Genomic DNA, 14,737 nt, shown 5'->3' on the forward strand with positions numbered 1-14,737 from the left:
AGGGTGCTTGCTCAAGGTCACATGACTAATAACTTGCAGGTCCAGGAGCTGACCTCACATTTCTCTGAATTCAATCCATTTTTCTGTCTTGGATTCCACATTGCCTCCAAAGAAGGTACTGGAAGAAAGTTGGGGTGGTAGCAATGCTACACCAGGATTCATCAATGTGAGAAGAAAAATGTGATTGATCCAAAAGTGTAGCATTTTTGTGTAACCCAGTGATTCACTAACCTGTCAGCAGGGCTAACTTCAAGTGGGAAATGGTGGTTTGCCAATTTGGTGCGTCTGTGCTCCCTGAAGACCTTTGATAATCATGATTTCTCCCTCTCTCCTTTCTTCCCCCTCCCCCAGGAGGAAGCTTTTTTGAGGCAAACCTGGAGAATGAAGGAAGTGTCTCAGGCAGTGATTCAACATTTTATAGGCAATCAGAAGGTAAACTTGCTTAAGAATTTACAGCTAATGGAAGGTTGGAAGAGTAGAAGCACCTTCTACCGGGAGATACTGTCCAGATCTCCCAGTTGCATTGTGAACACTTGATACAACTATGTATTGCTGTGTGGGAGTCTCCAGGGGTTGCCATTCGTATGGATCCATCATCAAAATAGATGAGTAAATCCAAGGTGTGGCCTAGAGAAGGGTATTTGCTACCCAACCGCCAGATACTTGATGATCAACTAGTGAATGTTTGGAGTTGGAATATAAAAATCAACATACCTGGGCACTTCATATTAAAGTATTCTTATAAAGCATGTACCACTTACTGATTAACTTCTACTTTTTTATACCAATGTAATAGTTCCCTCAGAGCAGAGGTTAAAAGCAAAAACAAATTTCTAGTTTCAAATAAAGCCTTTTCCGACACTTCAGCTCCTTCCCCAGAGGTCTGAGCAGAAGCGCTTCCAGTGGAGCCGTCATTTTACTTGTCATTCCCTTTCAGAAAGCGACCTCTGTTCTGTTTCCTAGGACACAGCATGATGGACACACTGGCTGTTGCCTTACGTGTGGCCGAAGAGGCCATCGAGGAGGCGATTTCCAAAGCAGAAGCCTATGGGGACAGCCTGGTATGGACCCCCTTCTCCTCTCTGCGGCGGTGTGGGTCGGGGTCCTGGCTGCCAGAGAAAAGTGCTGGTTGTCAGGAAACCAGTGTCAACCTCTCACTCCCACGAAAGGGATCGTACCCCAAACCTGCCCAGCAATCGGCCATTCCCTTCCCTCCCTCTGCAGGACAAGCAGAATGAGGCCAGTTACTTGCGGGACCACAAGGAGGAGCTGACTGAGGAGCTGGCCACGACTATCTTACAGAAGGTAGGTGGCCCGGCCACCCGATGACGGCAACTTACCACCCTGGCCCAGAGCGGGGCCTCCCGAGAGCTGTAGAGCAACCACTGGCGTGGTTGTTGTCTTGGGCACCATTTCTGTGCCTTGTCGTTTTGTCCCCTGTGCTCAGGAGGCTAATGCAGAGGGATTGCACTGCAAAATCTAAGACAAAGGATGGAGTGTGCTTGCCTTTAGGGATGGAGCTGGTGGGTGGGGAGCCAGGAATTCAGCACTGAGCAGGTTACTCACTGGCTTCCTGTTTCCTGAGCTTTGTGTGTGTGTGCATGCCTGTGTACATGTGTGTGCGTGTGTGCATGTGTGGGTATCCTCTTCTTACACTTCTCAAACAGTCTTTTGCAGAAAAAGCTTGCAGTCACCCCCTGCTACCTACGTTGCCTAAACTGTCCTTTGCCAGGTGTATCAGTAATGACAACTTAGGAACCACGCACCCCCAAAACTCTGTGGCTTTAAACAGGCTTATTTCTGTGTTTCACAGCCAGTACGCCAACCCCGAGAATTCAGTTCAGTTCTGACACTAGGCAGTGTTAGCACTCAGTCCCACAAGATGCCAGTGCAAGTCTCAGGAATCCCCGCGTCACCCACGTCTGCCCAGCCCTCTGCAAATTCAGGGCTTCCGATGACCCTCCCTCAATTTGGATAATTTGCTAGAACAACTGATAGAACACAGGAAAGTGCTATAGTTACAATGACCTCTTTATTATTATAAAAGATACAAATGAACAGCCAGTGGAAGAGATGATGGGACCACAAGATCTGTGGAATGGGTGTACAAACTGTCCATGCCCTCTCTGTGTCTGTACCAGCTAGGAAGCTCCCCGAGTCTCAGTGTTTCAGAGTTTTTAATAGAGGCTTCATTAAGTAGGCATAATTGCTTAAGTCAGTGGTTCTCAACCTTCTGGCCCTTTAAATACAGTTCCTCATTTTGTGACCCAACCATAAAATTATTTTCATTGCTACTTCATAACTGTAATGTTGCTACTGTTATGAATCGTCATGTAAATACCTGATACACAGGATGGTCTTAGGCGACCCCTGGGAAAGGGTTGTTCGACCGCCAAAGGGGTCGCGACCCACAGGTTGAGAACCGCTGGCTTAAGTCATTGACCACCTGCATGAACTCAATCTTTAGTCCCTGTCCCCTCCCCAGAGGTTGGGGTAGAGCTTAAAGTTCCTTGGTTTACAGGATTGGGTTTTCATTGCTTTTCCATTACAGTTGACATACAATATTATATTAGTTTCAGGTTATAACTTAGTGATTAGGCATTTATGAAATGGTCACCCCAATAAGTTTCATACCCACCGGATACCATACATAGTTATTACAGAATTACATCCCATGACTATTTTGTGACTACCAATTTGTTCTTCTTCATCCCTCACCTTTTTCACCCATCAGCCAGTCCTATCCAATCTGGCAACTATCCATTTGCTCTCTATATCTATGAATATGTTTGTTTGGTTTGTCCCTTTATTTTGTCTTTAAGATTCTACATGTAAGTGAAATAGTATGGTATTTGTCTTTCTCTGGTTGGTTGTTTTTTTTAGCCACCAGCCTCCTCTTCTCTAGTGGCCCTGGCCATGAGTCACCTCATTAGCATAACAAAGACACTCTTGTCACTCCAAATATTCCAAGGATTTTTGAAGCTCTGAACCTGGAGTCAGTCTAACAGCACATAGATTTTTTTATTGTACCACAGTTCCTTTCTCGCTCATGCATCTGTACTGGCTCCATCTAAAGCAGTGGGTGGGGTCAAGTGTGTTCACTCTGGGGCCCTACCTCATTTACCTCATCAGCTGCTCATGACCATGACCAAGCACAAGGCAGCAAGAGGAAGCCAGTGACATCTATCAAGGCCTAGGCTCAGCCATAACTCCCTGTAGCCCACTCCCTCCTCACATGTCATTGGCCAAAGCCAGGCACACAGTCAACACAAAGACAAAGGTGGGAGGTACACTTGATCCTCGAACACTGTGGGGGTTAGGGTGCCAACCGCCTGTGCAGTTGAAAATCCATGTGTAAAGTAAGTCAGCTTTCTGCTTATGCAGATTCTCAACTGCAGTAAGAAAAATACAGGTAAGCCCGGCTGGTGTGGCTCAGTGGTTGAGTGTCGACCCATGAACCAGAAGGTCACGGTTTATTCAATTCCTGGTCAGGGCACTTGCCCAAGTTGCAGGCTGGGTCCCCAGTAGGGGGCGTGCAGGAGGCAGCCGATCAATAGTTCTCTCTCATCATGGATGTTTCTATCTCTCCCTCTCCCTTCCTCTCTGAAATCAATAAAAATGTATTTTTAAAAAAGAAAAATACAGTTGACCCTTGAGCCACACGGGTTAGAACTGCATGGATTCACATATATGTGGATTTTTAAAAATTTGCGTATAAGTAGACTCATGGAGTTTACACCTGTGTTATTCAAGGGTCACCTGTATATCCTCCCTGCCCTGGGAGAAGCACAGAGTCACGCAACAAAGGGAGCATTGGACAAATTCAGTCTTCCTTTTAGTCACAGTAAGTCATGTCTCTTCCACATGACACTCTTCCCACCTAACGAGCCCCAAATGCCTCAGTCAATAACAGATCAAAGTCATTGTATGTGTGATTCAGGTCTCCTTTTAAGATGGAGACCTACGACCTAAGCAAACAAGTCACCTGTCCCCACATACCAACACACAATGCCGGAATAGGACAGCTACACTACCCCACCCACCTGCAAAGTCGGGCGGTGACCGGTCCATAGCAATTCTGAAACCCTGCTAGGTGCACGTGCCAGGTCCCCACTCTGCAGGTCGGGGGTGGGCCTTGATTAGGCCCAGGTCTGTCCCTGGGAATGTCCTTGGCTCTCAGCCTTCCTCTTCATCATCTTGTCTGGTCCAAAAAGGCATTGGAGGATATAATCATCTTGGTGGCTCAGCCGTTTTCTCAGCTACTTCCTGCCTGTAGGAAGTTGGGAGCCCAGAGACCATTGTATAAATGGACTCCTTCAATCCCCATAGCTGTGCCCAACACAGCAAGCGGAGCGAGCAAGCCGAAGCCAACCCTGATGACTCCTGCTGTCTGGCCCCTGCACAGGCCTTCCCGATGCTTCCTAAAATCAAGATTTACAGCCGGAGACTCCGGTTTGAGATCCAGCTCCACTCTTTGTGAGCTGTGCATCCTTAACTGGTAACTTAACCTCTCTGAGCCTGTTTCCTCATCTGTACAACAGGTGTAGTTGCAGTCTGTAGCTCTTAGCAGTGTTTTGAGGATTAAATGAGATAAAGCATCTCTGGTGCCTGGCCCAGCGTCTGGCACATGATTGGCACTTGGTAAAGAGAAGAAGTCGTTGCCACCATAAAATGGTTATTTGTAAACTGTAAAGTGCTGTGGAATGTTCAAGGCCATGGTTGTACTGTTTTGTCATAAGACAGATCTGAAGGAGGCTGGCCTTCTGTTGAAACCCAGCTCTCGCGTGGCTGAAAGAAAAATCCAAAGGTGGTCCCGGTCACTCCACCTAGACTCCGAGGCCTCTCCGGTAACTCTCCCCCTTTGTCACCCCACCTCCTCCCCAGATCATAAGAAAACAGAAGAGCAAAGGTGAGCAGCAAATGGAAGAAGAGCCAGAGTGGTCACAGCCCCAGAGCTGCAGTGCGAAGGCGGCCGACGAGGGGACCCCGGCCTCCCCGGGAGGCCACCCTGCCTCCAGCCTCCGCTGGGTGAGTCTCCAGGCAGTGACGCAGGCGTCCTGCACGCTCTCCCCGGGAAACGGGGTCAGCACACGGAACCATCTGTAATTAACTCGTGTGCCCACCGGCTGGCATAAAGGAACAGGGTGGTGGGCAGGGGGAGAAACTGAGAAAGCGTGTGTGAGAGCCGGGGTAGGAGGGTGAGGGAGGAGAAGGAAAGAATAGATACGAAGGGACTTTGAAGAACACAGAGGTAGGTTTCTCCACACAGACCAATCCAGGGAAAATCAAGATGTCAGTAGGCACTTTTTCATTCATCCCGGAAAGAGCTGTACGAAGTCCCTTGAGGAGAATAAAAAGCTGTATCAGGAAGACCACTTGCTTTTCCAAAACCGGAAAGGGACAGCAAGAGAATGGCCACTGCCATCTGAGTCACCAAAATGGCCACATCGAGACGTAATCGGGAAGTCATGGTGTGGCTCAGCCTTCCTGTCTGTAATTCCGGGGACTAAGCCAGGGGTGCAATCTCGAAGCACAGTGCCCTTCCTGTGACCCGGGCCTGGGCCTGCTCATGTCTGCAGTAGCGGCACCCAGCCTGTGGAATGCCGGCTCTCTGTGTAAGGGGCCCCAGCAGAGGACACGCAGAGCGTGGGAGAAGCAGAGGCTGGGCCTGGGGAGGCTCAGCAAGGAGGACTGGCTAGTTGGGCGTGGGTTCCACAGCTCCGGGTGCCAGCAGGCAGAGCATGGGGCCACGGCAACACACAGGTTCAGCTTAAAGCTGGAAAGTCACATGAGTGGGGGAGCAATGCCTACTGCTTACCCCACTCCTCCTGGGAGCACCCCCTTTCTGAACAGAGTGAAAGAAGGGTGTGCAGAGCAGCCCCATGGCAGACACGCCAGCCCAGAAGGGATGGTCAGCAGCCTCGCCTGCATAGACTCTGCCCAGGATTCACCAGTCGCCAGGCGCGTGGGGGTGACAGGGCGCATCCTTACAGCTTTATCAGAGATTTCACTTCACTGGCTGATTGGCAGGACCTTCCTTTGTCAACATGCTGTCAGCTTATTTTGCTGCCGCCTTCACCGAGGGAGTCTTTTAGCACAGGGTTCCCACTTGGGTTCTACGCTAATACCTCCAGGGTTTTCTCTTCTTGTCAGGAGACCTGTCTCGCCAGACGCCTGCCTCCCACGCAGCGCGGTCTTCACTCTGGCTTCGATGCCGAGGTAGACAGCGCTGACTCATTTCTTACTTTTTTCCCGGGCAAAGAGCAGAATATGGTTTATTTCCCGATGCTGGGATAGAATAGGGCCCAGTGGAAGTCCCTCTCTGACTCTAAAGCATCTTTTGAATCTCTTTGTAAGTTAAGTCCACTCCCCAGGATCAGTCCACTTTTGGGGTTGGGGGCGGGGGGCAGGGCGTCACAGCGGGTATCGGGAGATAGAGCCTCGAGTTTGTGGTTTGAAATAAAAGCCCATAAAGGACATTGGGGCACCCCCTGGTAAGCACTCCTTCTGGTTAGCACTTTAACCCAGGTTGTGGGGCCTGGCAGGGGTGTGGGCACTGTACCACAGGGACAAGACCACTGCAGCCTTCACCCTGGACTTGGGTGGTCATCAAGGAGTCTCCTCCTGGCCCCTCCTCTGAGTTCTCCCTGCGCCGGGATTTGTGCCACGGAAACAGCGGGTTTTCACCGAAGCGCTAGTAAGGAGCCACACTGTGCTCACGGGAACCGCCCCACACAGAGCCGCCTGACGGGGAATAAAGAAAAATCCCGCATCCAGCTCGGCCCCGGGCACAGTTGGCCCCTCTAAGCAGCCTGATTGCAGTGGTCACAGGCCTACTTCCCTTGGCCAGGACCCCTAGCCCTTCCCCTCTAACCAGCACCATAGCAGGGCCAGCCTGGGGCCCTCGAGGCGGGGGCACATCCAGTGGACAAGGGTCAGCTTCCTCACGGGGTCCATGCAGTGCATCTGGGCACACTGCCCACCCACATGGGCGAAGCCAATGCTTACCCTCTTTCTCCTCCCCTCCCACCCCCCGCACCCCCACCCCCACCCCCCGCACCCCTGCCCCGCCTGGCCCACTCCAGGCCCTAGACCCCCTGTGATGAAGAAGCCTGTGCTGGGACCACATTCGGCAATTGGGAGCCGAGAGGGACTGAGCCTGGTCAAGGCCACCACATTGCCTGACTGTGGGAGCCCCATTCATCTGGAATACAATATGAGTGGCAGCCCCAGCACGATGGCCACAGATGCTGATGAGGCCCCAGTGGGAGGGGACAGGAGCCATTGCTGGTTAAGGAGCAGGCACTGTCTGCCCATCACAAGATGGGGATGCAGGTATCATTAGACCCATTTTACAGGTGAGGAAACGGAGGCTAAAGCGTTCACATAACTTACTTAAGGCCACCCATGTGCTGGTTGGTGGGGCCAGGCATTGAATACCCTTTTCCTGCTCCAATGCCCTTGATCTAGCGCAGTGGTTCTCAACCTTCCTAATGCCGCAACCCTTTAATACAGCTCCTCATGTTGTGGTGACCCCCAACCATAACATTATTTTCGTTGCTACTTCATAACTGTAATTTTGCTACTGTTATGAATCATAATGTAAATATCTGATATAGTGGGGCCTTGACTTACGAGTGTCCCAACTAACGAGTTTTTTTTTGTTTTTGTTTTTATTGCTCAAAGTATTACAAAGGGTATTACATATGTGTCCATTTTATCCCCCCGCCCTAGACAGTCCCCTAGCCTCCCCTATCACAACTAACGAGTTTTTTGAGATACCAGCTGTCTCTCGGCTGATTTTTTTGCATTGAGTTGATAGAGTAATTTGAGTTAACGAGCTCCTTAACGAGCTCGGTCTCTGAACGAATTAAACTCGTAAGTCAAGGCCCCACTGTATGCAGGATATATTTTCATTGTTACAAATTGAACATAATTAAAGCATAGTGATTAATCACAAAAACAATATGTAATTATGTATGTGTTTTCTGATGGTCTTAGGCGACCCCTGTGAAAGGGTCGTCCGACCCCCAAAGGGGTCACGACCCACAGGTTGAGAACCGCTGATCTAGCGGCTTCCTCTGTACGGCTAGGGGAGTAACTGCGCCAAGTTCGGAGCGCTGCAGGCTCCCTGGGCTTAACTGCAAATCCCAAACCTAATTCATTCCCATTCAGCCAGGATTTCTCATCTGTTCTCATGAAAGAAAGTTCAGCGTGATTGTTCTCTTTTTAATTTCCTCCGTTATTGTGTGGCTCTCTGCCTGTAGGGGGTCAGCACCATCGCCTTTCAAAGCCTTATGATGCAATATCCTAAAAGGTCTAGCCCAGGGTTATAATTCATTCGGTGCCTGTCCCTTTGGGCGCCTGTATATGAAAACGTGTCTCTGTAATAATAATACGATGATCCTCTTGATATCATGATGATGGCAGCAGGGGCCAGGCACTCGGAATATGCCAGTGACTAAGCCCGGCCCTGACTCTCTGTCTCTGCTCTTTTCTTTTCTATTTCCCTCCCCCGTTTCACTGAATCACTGCTATTTTCTCCCTCATAGTTGCTCTGTCCTTTGACTGGCTGTCGTACAGACCTGAAGTCATTTTTTATTATTGTTATAATTATTGGATTGAATTCAGTGGCTACCACTGACCCTACCAATACAAAGCAAAGCTGTCTCAATTGTTGAGTCATCTGACCATTATTACCGGTCCCTTTGCTCCCAAGCCCTCGATGCTAAAAACGTTCTGTCCCTGTTTTATGCTGTGAGCTCCTTGACCGCGAAGACTGTTCTGATAGTGATTGGTGCCTCGGGGAGCCTGCCCTGTTGGCCATGACGACAATTAGAGCAATCATAGCGCCGTTCCGAGAGGTGTAGGTAGAATGCTCTGCTGCCGCCCACTCAGGACGCAGCGACTGTAAAGGAAGGGGCAGTTGGCCCTTGAAAAACAGGGCTTGAACTGCGCAGGTCCACTTCTCTGTGGACTTTTTTCCAACAAATACTGTATTTTCTCTTCCTTATGATTTTCTTAATATTTTCTTTTCTCTAGCTTACTTTATTATAAGAAAACAATATACAGCCTGGCCAGTGTGGTTCAGTGGTTGAACATCGGCCCATGAACCAGGAGGTCCTACTTGGATTCCTGGTCAAGGCACATTGCCTGGGTTGTGGGCTTGGTCCCCAGTGGGGCATGCAGGAGGCAACCAATCAGTGATTCTCTCTCATCATTGATGTTTCTGTCTCTTTCTCCCTCTCCCTTCCTCTCTCTGAAATCAGTTTCTTTAATTTGTTTAAAAAATAGAAGACAGTATATAATCTCTCTATATAAAGGCTAATATGCTAAGTGTCCATCCTGGTAATGATGTCACATAGCAATACCCAGCTTCCTCTCCGTAACAACTAGCCTCCTTGGAGTTTCTTTAGCCTAGGAACATGACTTGCTTTATAGCCAGGTGGAAACATTTTACACTGTAACCAAATGTCCATGTTTTCCCATGCCTCATCTCATTTGATCCTCACAGAAGTCCTGGAGTAGGTAGATAGGAGACTCTTTGGAATCCTATTTTCTTTTCTTTTCTTTTTTTCAGTTCTTAATTCAATATCTTCTATTTATTCACTTTATACATCGTATAAATATATGATATTGCTTGCTTAGGCCTTTCTTTTTTTTAATTTTTTTTTAATTGCTTACAGTATTACAAAGGGTATTACATATGTGTCCCTTTTTTTCCTCCGCCCTTGACAATCCCCTGGCCTCCCCTACCCCCCAGTGTCTTATGTCCATTGGTTATGCTTATATGCATGCATACAAGTCCTTTGGTTGATCTCTTACCCCCCTCCCTCCTGCCCCCCACCCTCCCCGGCCTTCCCGCTGCAGTTTGACAATCTGTTTGAGGCTGCTCTGCCTCTGTATCTATTATTGTTCAAAAGTTTATAATGGTCTCTATTATCCATGAATGAGTGAGATCATGTGGTATTTTTCCTTCATTGACTGGCTTATTTCACTTAGCATAATGCTCTCCAGTTCCATCCATGCCGTTGCAAATGGTAAGAGTTCCTTCTTTTTTATAGCAGCATAGTATTCCATCGTGTAGATGTACCACAGTTTTCTAATCCATTCATCTACTGATGGGCACTTAGGCTGTTTCCAGATTCTAGCTATGGTGAATTGTGCTGCTATGGACATATGGGTGCATATATCCTTTCTGATTGGTATTTCTGGTTTCTTGGGATATATTCCTAGAAGTGGGATCACAGGGTCAAATGGGAGTTCCATTTTTAGTTTTTTGAGGAAACTCCATACTGTCTTCCATAGTGGCTGCACCAGTCTGCATTCCCACCAGCAGTGCACGAGTGTTCCTTTTTCTCCACATCCTCTCCAGCACTTGTCGTTTGTTGATTTGTTGATGATAGCCAATCTGACAGGTGTGAGATGGTACCTCATTGTTGTTTTGATTTGCATCTCTCGGATGATTAGTGACTTTGAGCATGTTTTCATATGTCTGTTGGCTTTCTGAATGTCCTCTTTTGAAAGGTGTCTATTTAGGTCCTTTGCCCATTTTTTGATTGGATTGTTTATCTTCCTTTTGTTAAGTTATATGAGTTCCCTATACATTTTGGAGATTAGGCCCTTATCAGATATGACATTGGCAAATATGTTTTCCCACGCAGTGGGTTTTCTCGTTGTTTTGTTGATGGTTTCTTTTGCTGTGCAGAAGCTTTTTATTTTGATGTAGTCCCATTTGTTCATTTTCTCTTTAGTTTCAAGTGCCCTAGGAGCTGTATCAGTGAAGAAATTGCTTCGGCATATGTCTGAGATTTTTTTGCCTTTGGAAGAATCCTATTTTCTTTTCATTAGCCAGAAAACAGAGATTTAGAAAGCTTAGAAACTTGACCCGACTGAAAAGAAGTAAGGAATGGTGAACCTTGAAAGTGACTTTAGGTTTTCTCACTGCACAGAATATAGTTAAACACTGCTGCAGTTAAATATTTTACCCTTTGTTCTCCCTGCATGATCTACAATAATAATCTGTTTCATGTTGATGTTTACTGCTGTGTTGCTGACAATTACCTGAAAGAGAAGTTGGGGTAATTCACTGGGCTGGAAAAAGTTTAGCTAACTCAGAAAGCAGGTCTAATTAAGCAAGTTTATTCTATATCTATAAAAGGCTAAGTTGACTCCCGCATGTGCAATACATTTAAAGCTCTCGCTGTGCCAATTGCACGCATATGTTTCCATCTGTCATTGTCGATCGTGAATTTGGTTGACACTTCTATTATAGAGAAAGGGTGAATAGCAATATTAAAATATTTCTTCTAATTAATTTCCTTTCAATGTGCACAAATTCGTGCACCAGGCCACTAGTATGGATATAATACAAAATGTTAATCAACTGTATTATTAGTAAGGCTTCCAGTCAACTATAGGCTATTAGTAAAGTTTTGAGGGGGGTCAAAAGTTATACGTGGATTTTCCACTGCACGGAGGTCAGCATCCCTAAACCCCACATTGTTCAAGGGTCACTATCCCAGAGGTAACTGATGATCACACTGGGTGTCGCACCCAGAGCTGCAGGGCCGGAGAGCTCCGTGGCAGGTCCCGCTGGGTGCACGGTAGCCAGGAGTGCTTTGCTCCCAGGCTTCCAGCAAAGGCTCGGGCACAGCTCCCGGAGGGCGTGGAAGAGCATGGGCTTGGAGCCAGGCAGACCTGAGCTCAATGCCTGCCTCAGTTTACTCATGCACACCCAATCGGACTGAGTGAGAGGATGGATAAGGTGCCTGGCTCAGTGAGAGGCCTTAATAACTGCTCTTATTTTAGCTACTGTTTATTGAGTGTTTTCCATGTGCCCGGCCTGACACTGATCCCTTTGGATGAGGAAACTGAGGCTTAGCGTGGTTGAAGTTTCCCCCAAGAGCCCACATAGCAAGAGGAGGAGCCGGACTTGACCTAACACACCACCCATAGTCAGTGCCTGCAGAGTTAAGAGGCGCGGCCTGTTTGGAAGCTCGGATTCTCGAGTCCCTTGTTGCAAGGCTCTGCGGGCATGCCATGCTGGCATTCCCGGACCACGGGCTCCACCAGCGTTCCCAGCCCTCCGTGCGTACATGTGCAGACTCTAACTCAGGCCACCCTTCCAGACATCACCAGCCCTGCCTCTTCCACGAGCCTTCGGGTAGGTTAGAGGAAGGGAAGAAAGTAGAGTCTGTGGGTGGGAAAGAAAGGGCACAAGCAGCCCAGCCCAAGGTTATGAGCAAATAAATTACTCAGGTAATCCCATCACTTCCCAGGAGCCACAGAGCTTGAACTAACCGGTCCATAAAAGCATTGTTGTGGCGCCATCTACTGCTCAATGTGTTTATTGCAACACATTTGTGGTGAAACCAGGTCTGGGCCTCTGAGAGGGCTTTTCCGCCCTGGCTGGAGACCGGGCCAGCAGTGTCCTGTGACTGGTTACAGACAGTCCTTTGGAGCCTTTTGTGAATATCAGGAAATAGCATTTTCTAGTGGGAAACAATGCTTGTCTGGCGTAGATGATAAAAGCCTGGCACCCCCAGCTTTCTCATGAGGAACATATATCCCATCTCCTCTGTTGGGACCAGCGAGGGACTTTCTATTTTTTGGCCTTGGCTTTTGTATCTTGGGGGGCATTTTTGTCTCATAAAAATGATCCCAGCCACCTCCTGCAGACACACATGTAGATGCATCAGTTACTATTTGAGCCTCCCTGTTACATGTGCAGACTCTAACTCAGGCCATCCTTCCAGACATCACCAGCCCTGCTTCTTCCACATATAAAATGAAACATTAAATATTATTTCTCCCTCCCCCTTTTTTTAAATATATTTTATTTATTTTTTACAGAGATGAGGGGAGAGGGATAGAGAGTTAGAAACATTGATGAGAGAGAAACATCGATCAGCTGCCTCTTGCACGCCCCCTACTGGGGATGTGCCGCAACCAAGGTACTCACCCTTGACCTAAATCGAACCCGGGACCCTTGAGTCTGCAGGCCGACACTCTATCCGCTGAGCCAAACCAGTTAGGGCCCCCCGCTTTTTTAAATATACATTTTTATTGATTTCAGAGAGAAAGGGAGAGAGAGAGAAACATCAATGATGAGAGAAAATCATTGATTGTCTGCCTCCTGCATGACCCCTGCTGGAGATTGAGCCTGCAACCCGGGCATGTGCCCTGACCAGGATCGAACCGTGACCTCCCGGTTCATAGGTCGATGCTCAAGCACTGAGCCATGCCGGCCCGGCTACTTTCCCGTTTTTTGAACATATGCTCTGCGTGATTTACAGTGAGGAGCTTGGAGATGGAAATAGGAAGTATCTCCTGTGAGCCTACAGTAACACTGCACCTGGCAATAGGCTGTCAGCTCCTCCAGGCCAGACCTGAGTCCCACACATTCAGTCACAAACATGGGACTGAGGACCACCCCCCCCAAAAGTCTCTCCCGGCCTTCAGGGAGCTCACAGTCTGTGGAAGAGTCGAGCGGTTGCATGGTGTTGCATGGGTACTGGATTTATCAGGGGGACCACTTCATACGTTACATAAATGTCTAATCACTATGTTGTGCACATGAGCCTAATATAATTGAATGTCAGTTGTGATGGGAAAAAATATTTTTTGAAAAGTAATTCAGTCAGTTGGCCAAGGTATTACAGCAAAGGCCCAGGTCCAGCTGACTCCTGAGTCCAGCCCCAGCCACCCAGGGCCTGCCCACAGCTGCCCTCCTGGGTCCACCCCAACCACCCAGGCCCTGCCCACAGCTCTCCTCCTGGATCCACCCCCAACCACCTAGGCCCTGCCCACACCTCCCCTCCTGGGTCCACCCCAACCACCCAGGGCCTGCCCACACCTCCCCCTCCTGGGTCCACCCCAGCCACCCAGGGTCTGCCCACAGCTGCCCTCCTGGGTCCACCCCAACCACCCAGGCCCTACCCACAGCTCTCCTCCTGGGTCCACCCCAACCACCCAGGGCCTGCCCACACCTCCCCCTCCTGGGTCCACCCCAACCACCCAGGGCCTGCCCACAGCTCTCCTCCTGGGTCCACCCCAACCACCCAGGGCCTGCCCACACCTCCCCAGAAGCACTCTCCTTTGTCTCCTCGCACCTCCTTTTGTCTTCTTAGCACCTGTGGTGGGAGAGGAGGCGTTGGGCTGTTGCACTGACCAGGCCTAGGGCTTGTGGACTGACCACTCTTGGCTCACTTGTCTATTGCAGCCCTGCTGACACTTAAGTTTGGAGTCTTCGAGGAAAAGGTGCTTTCACTTCTGTCACATGCCAGCAGGTGGAGACAGACTGCTCGGTTGGATGAGCATTAGAGACAGTCCTTGGTTCATGTTGCTGTCCTAGACGCTGCCGGGGGCTTCACTCTTCCCTGCCCTTTCCCTCCTGGGTTTGTCGATATAAAAAGAGAAAACTAGGTCACCAGTAAAAGAGGATTCCTTCATTAAGTGACAAGGGAAACATGGGTCTCTGTTAAATGAAATTCCTTATCTATAACATTTGAGCTTCAGATTCTCTATAGATGATATTTATAACATATTTATGATACAGTTTAAAGAAGGTTCCTGTCAGTCATTGGAAATCCCACTTCTCCTTGGGTTGGAGTTTATTTCCCTTTCTTTCATTCAGGCGCCAAGTCGGACTGTGTTGCGATAGTTCTGGGCTTGTGGACTGACCACTCTTGGCTCACTTGTCTATTGCAGCACTTACGTTGTGGCTTACTGTCCA

The 14,737-nt window shown here is 48.7% G+C and overlaps 1 protein-coding gene across 4 annotated transcripts in view; it reads left to right on the forward strand.

Annotated features, from left to right (window-relative positions):
- MYRIP (myosin VIIA and Rab interacting protein) overlaps positions 1 to 14,737 on the forward strand; it is a 163,296-nt gene that overhangs the window by 109,729 nt on the left and 38,830 nt on the right. For all 4 annotated transcript variants that reach the window (XM_059664462.1, XM_059664461.1, XM_059664465.1 and 1 more), the window contains 4 exons: positions 352 to 432; positions 964 to 1,061; positions 1,225 to 1,305; positions 4,885 to 5,028. In XM_059664462.1, coding sequence (XP_059520445.1) covers positions 352 to 432; positions 964 to 1,061; positions 1,225 to 1,305; positions 4,885 to 5,028 — 404 coding nt within the window. The remainder of the gene's footprint in view (positions 1 to 351; positions 433 to 963; positions 1,062 to 1,224; positions 1,306 to 4,884; positions 5,029 to 14,737) is intronic.

Source organism: Myotis daubentonii, chromosome 14 (genome assembly GCF_963259705.1).
Source record: "Myotis daubentonii chromosome 14, mMyoDau2.1, whole genome shotgun sequence".
Lineage (NCBI taxonomy): Eukaryota > Metazoa > Chordata > Mammalia > Chiroptera > Vespertilionidae > Myotis > Myotis daubentonii.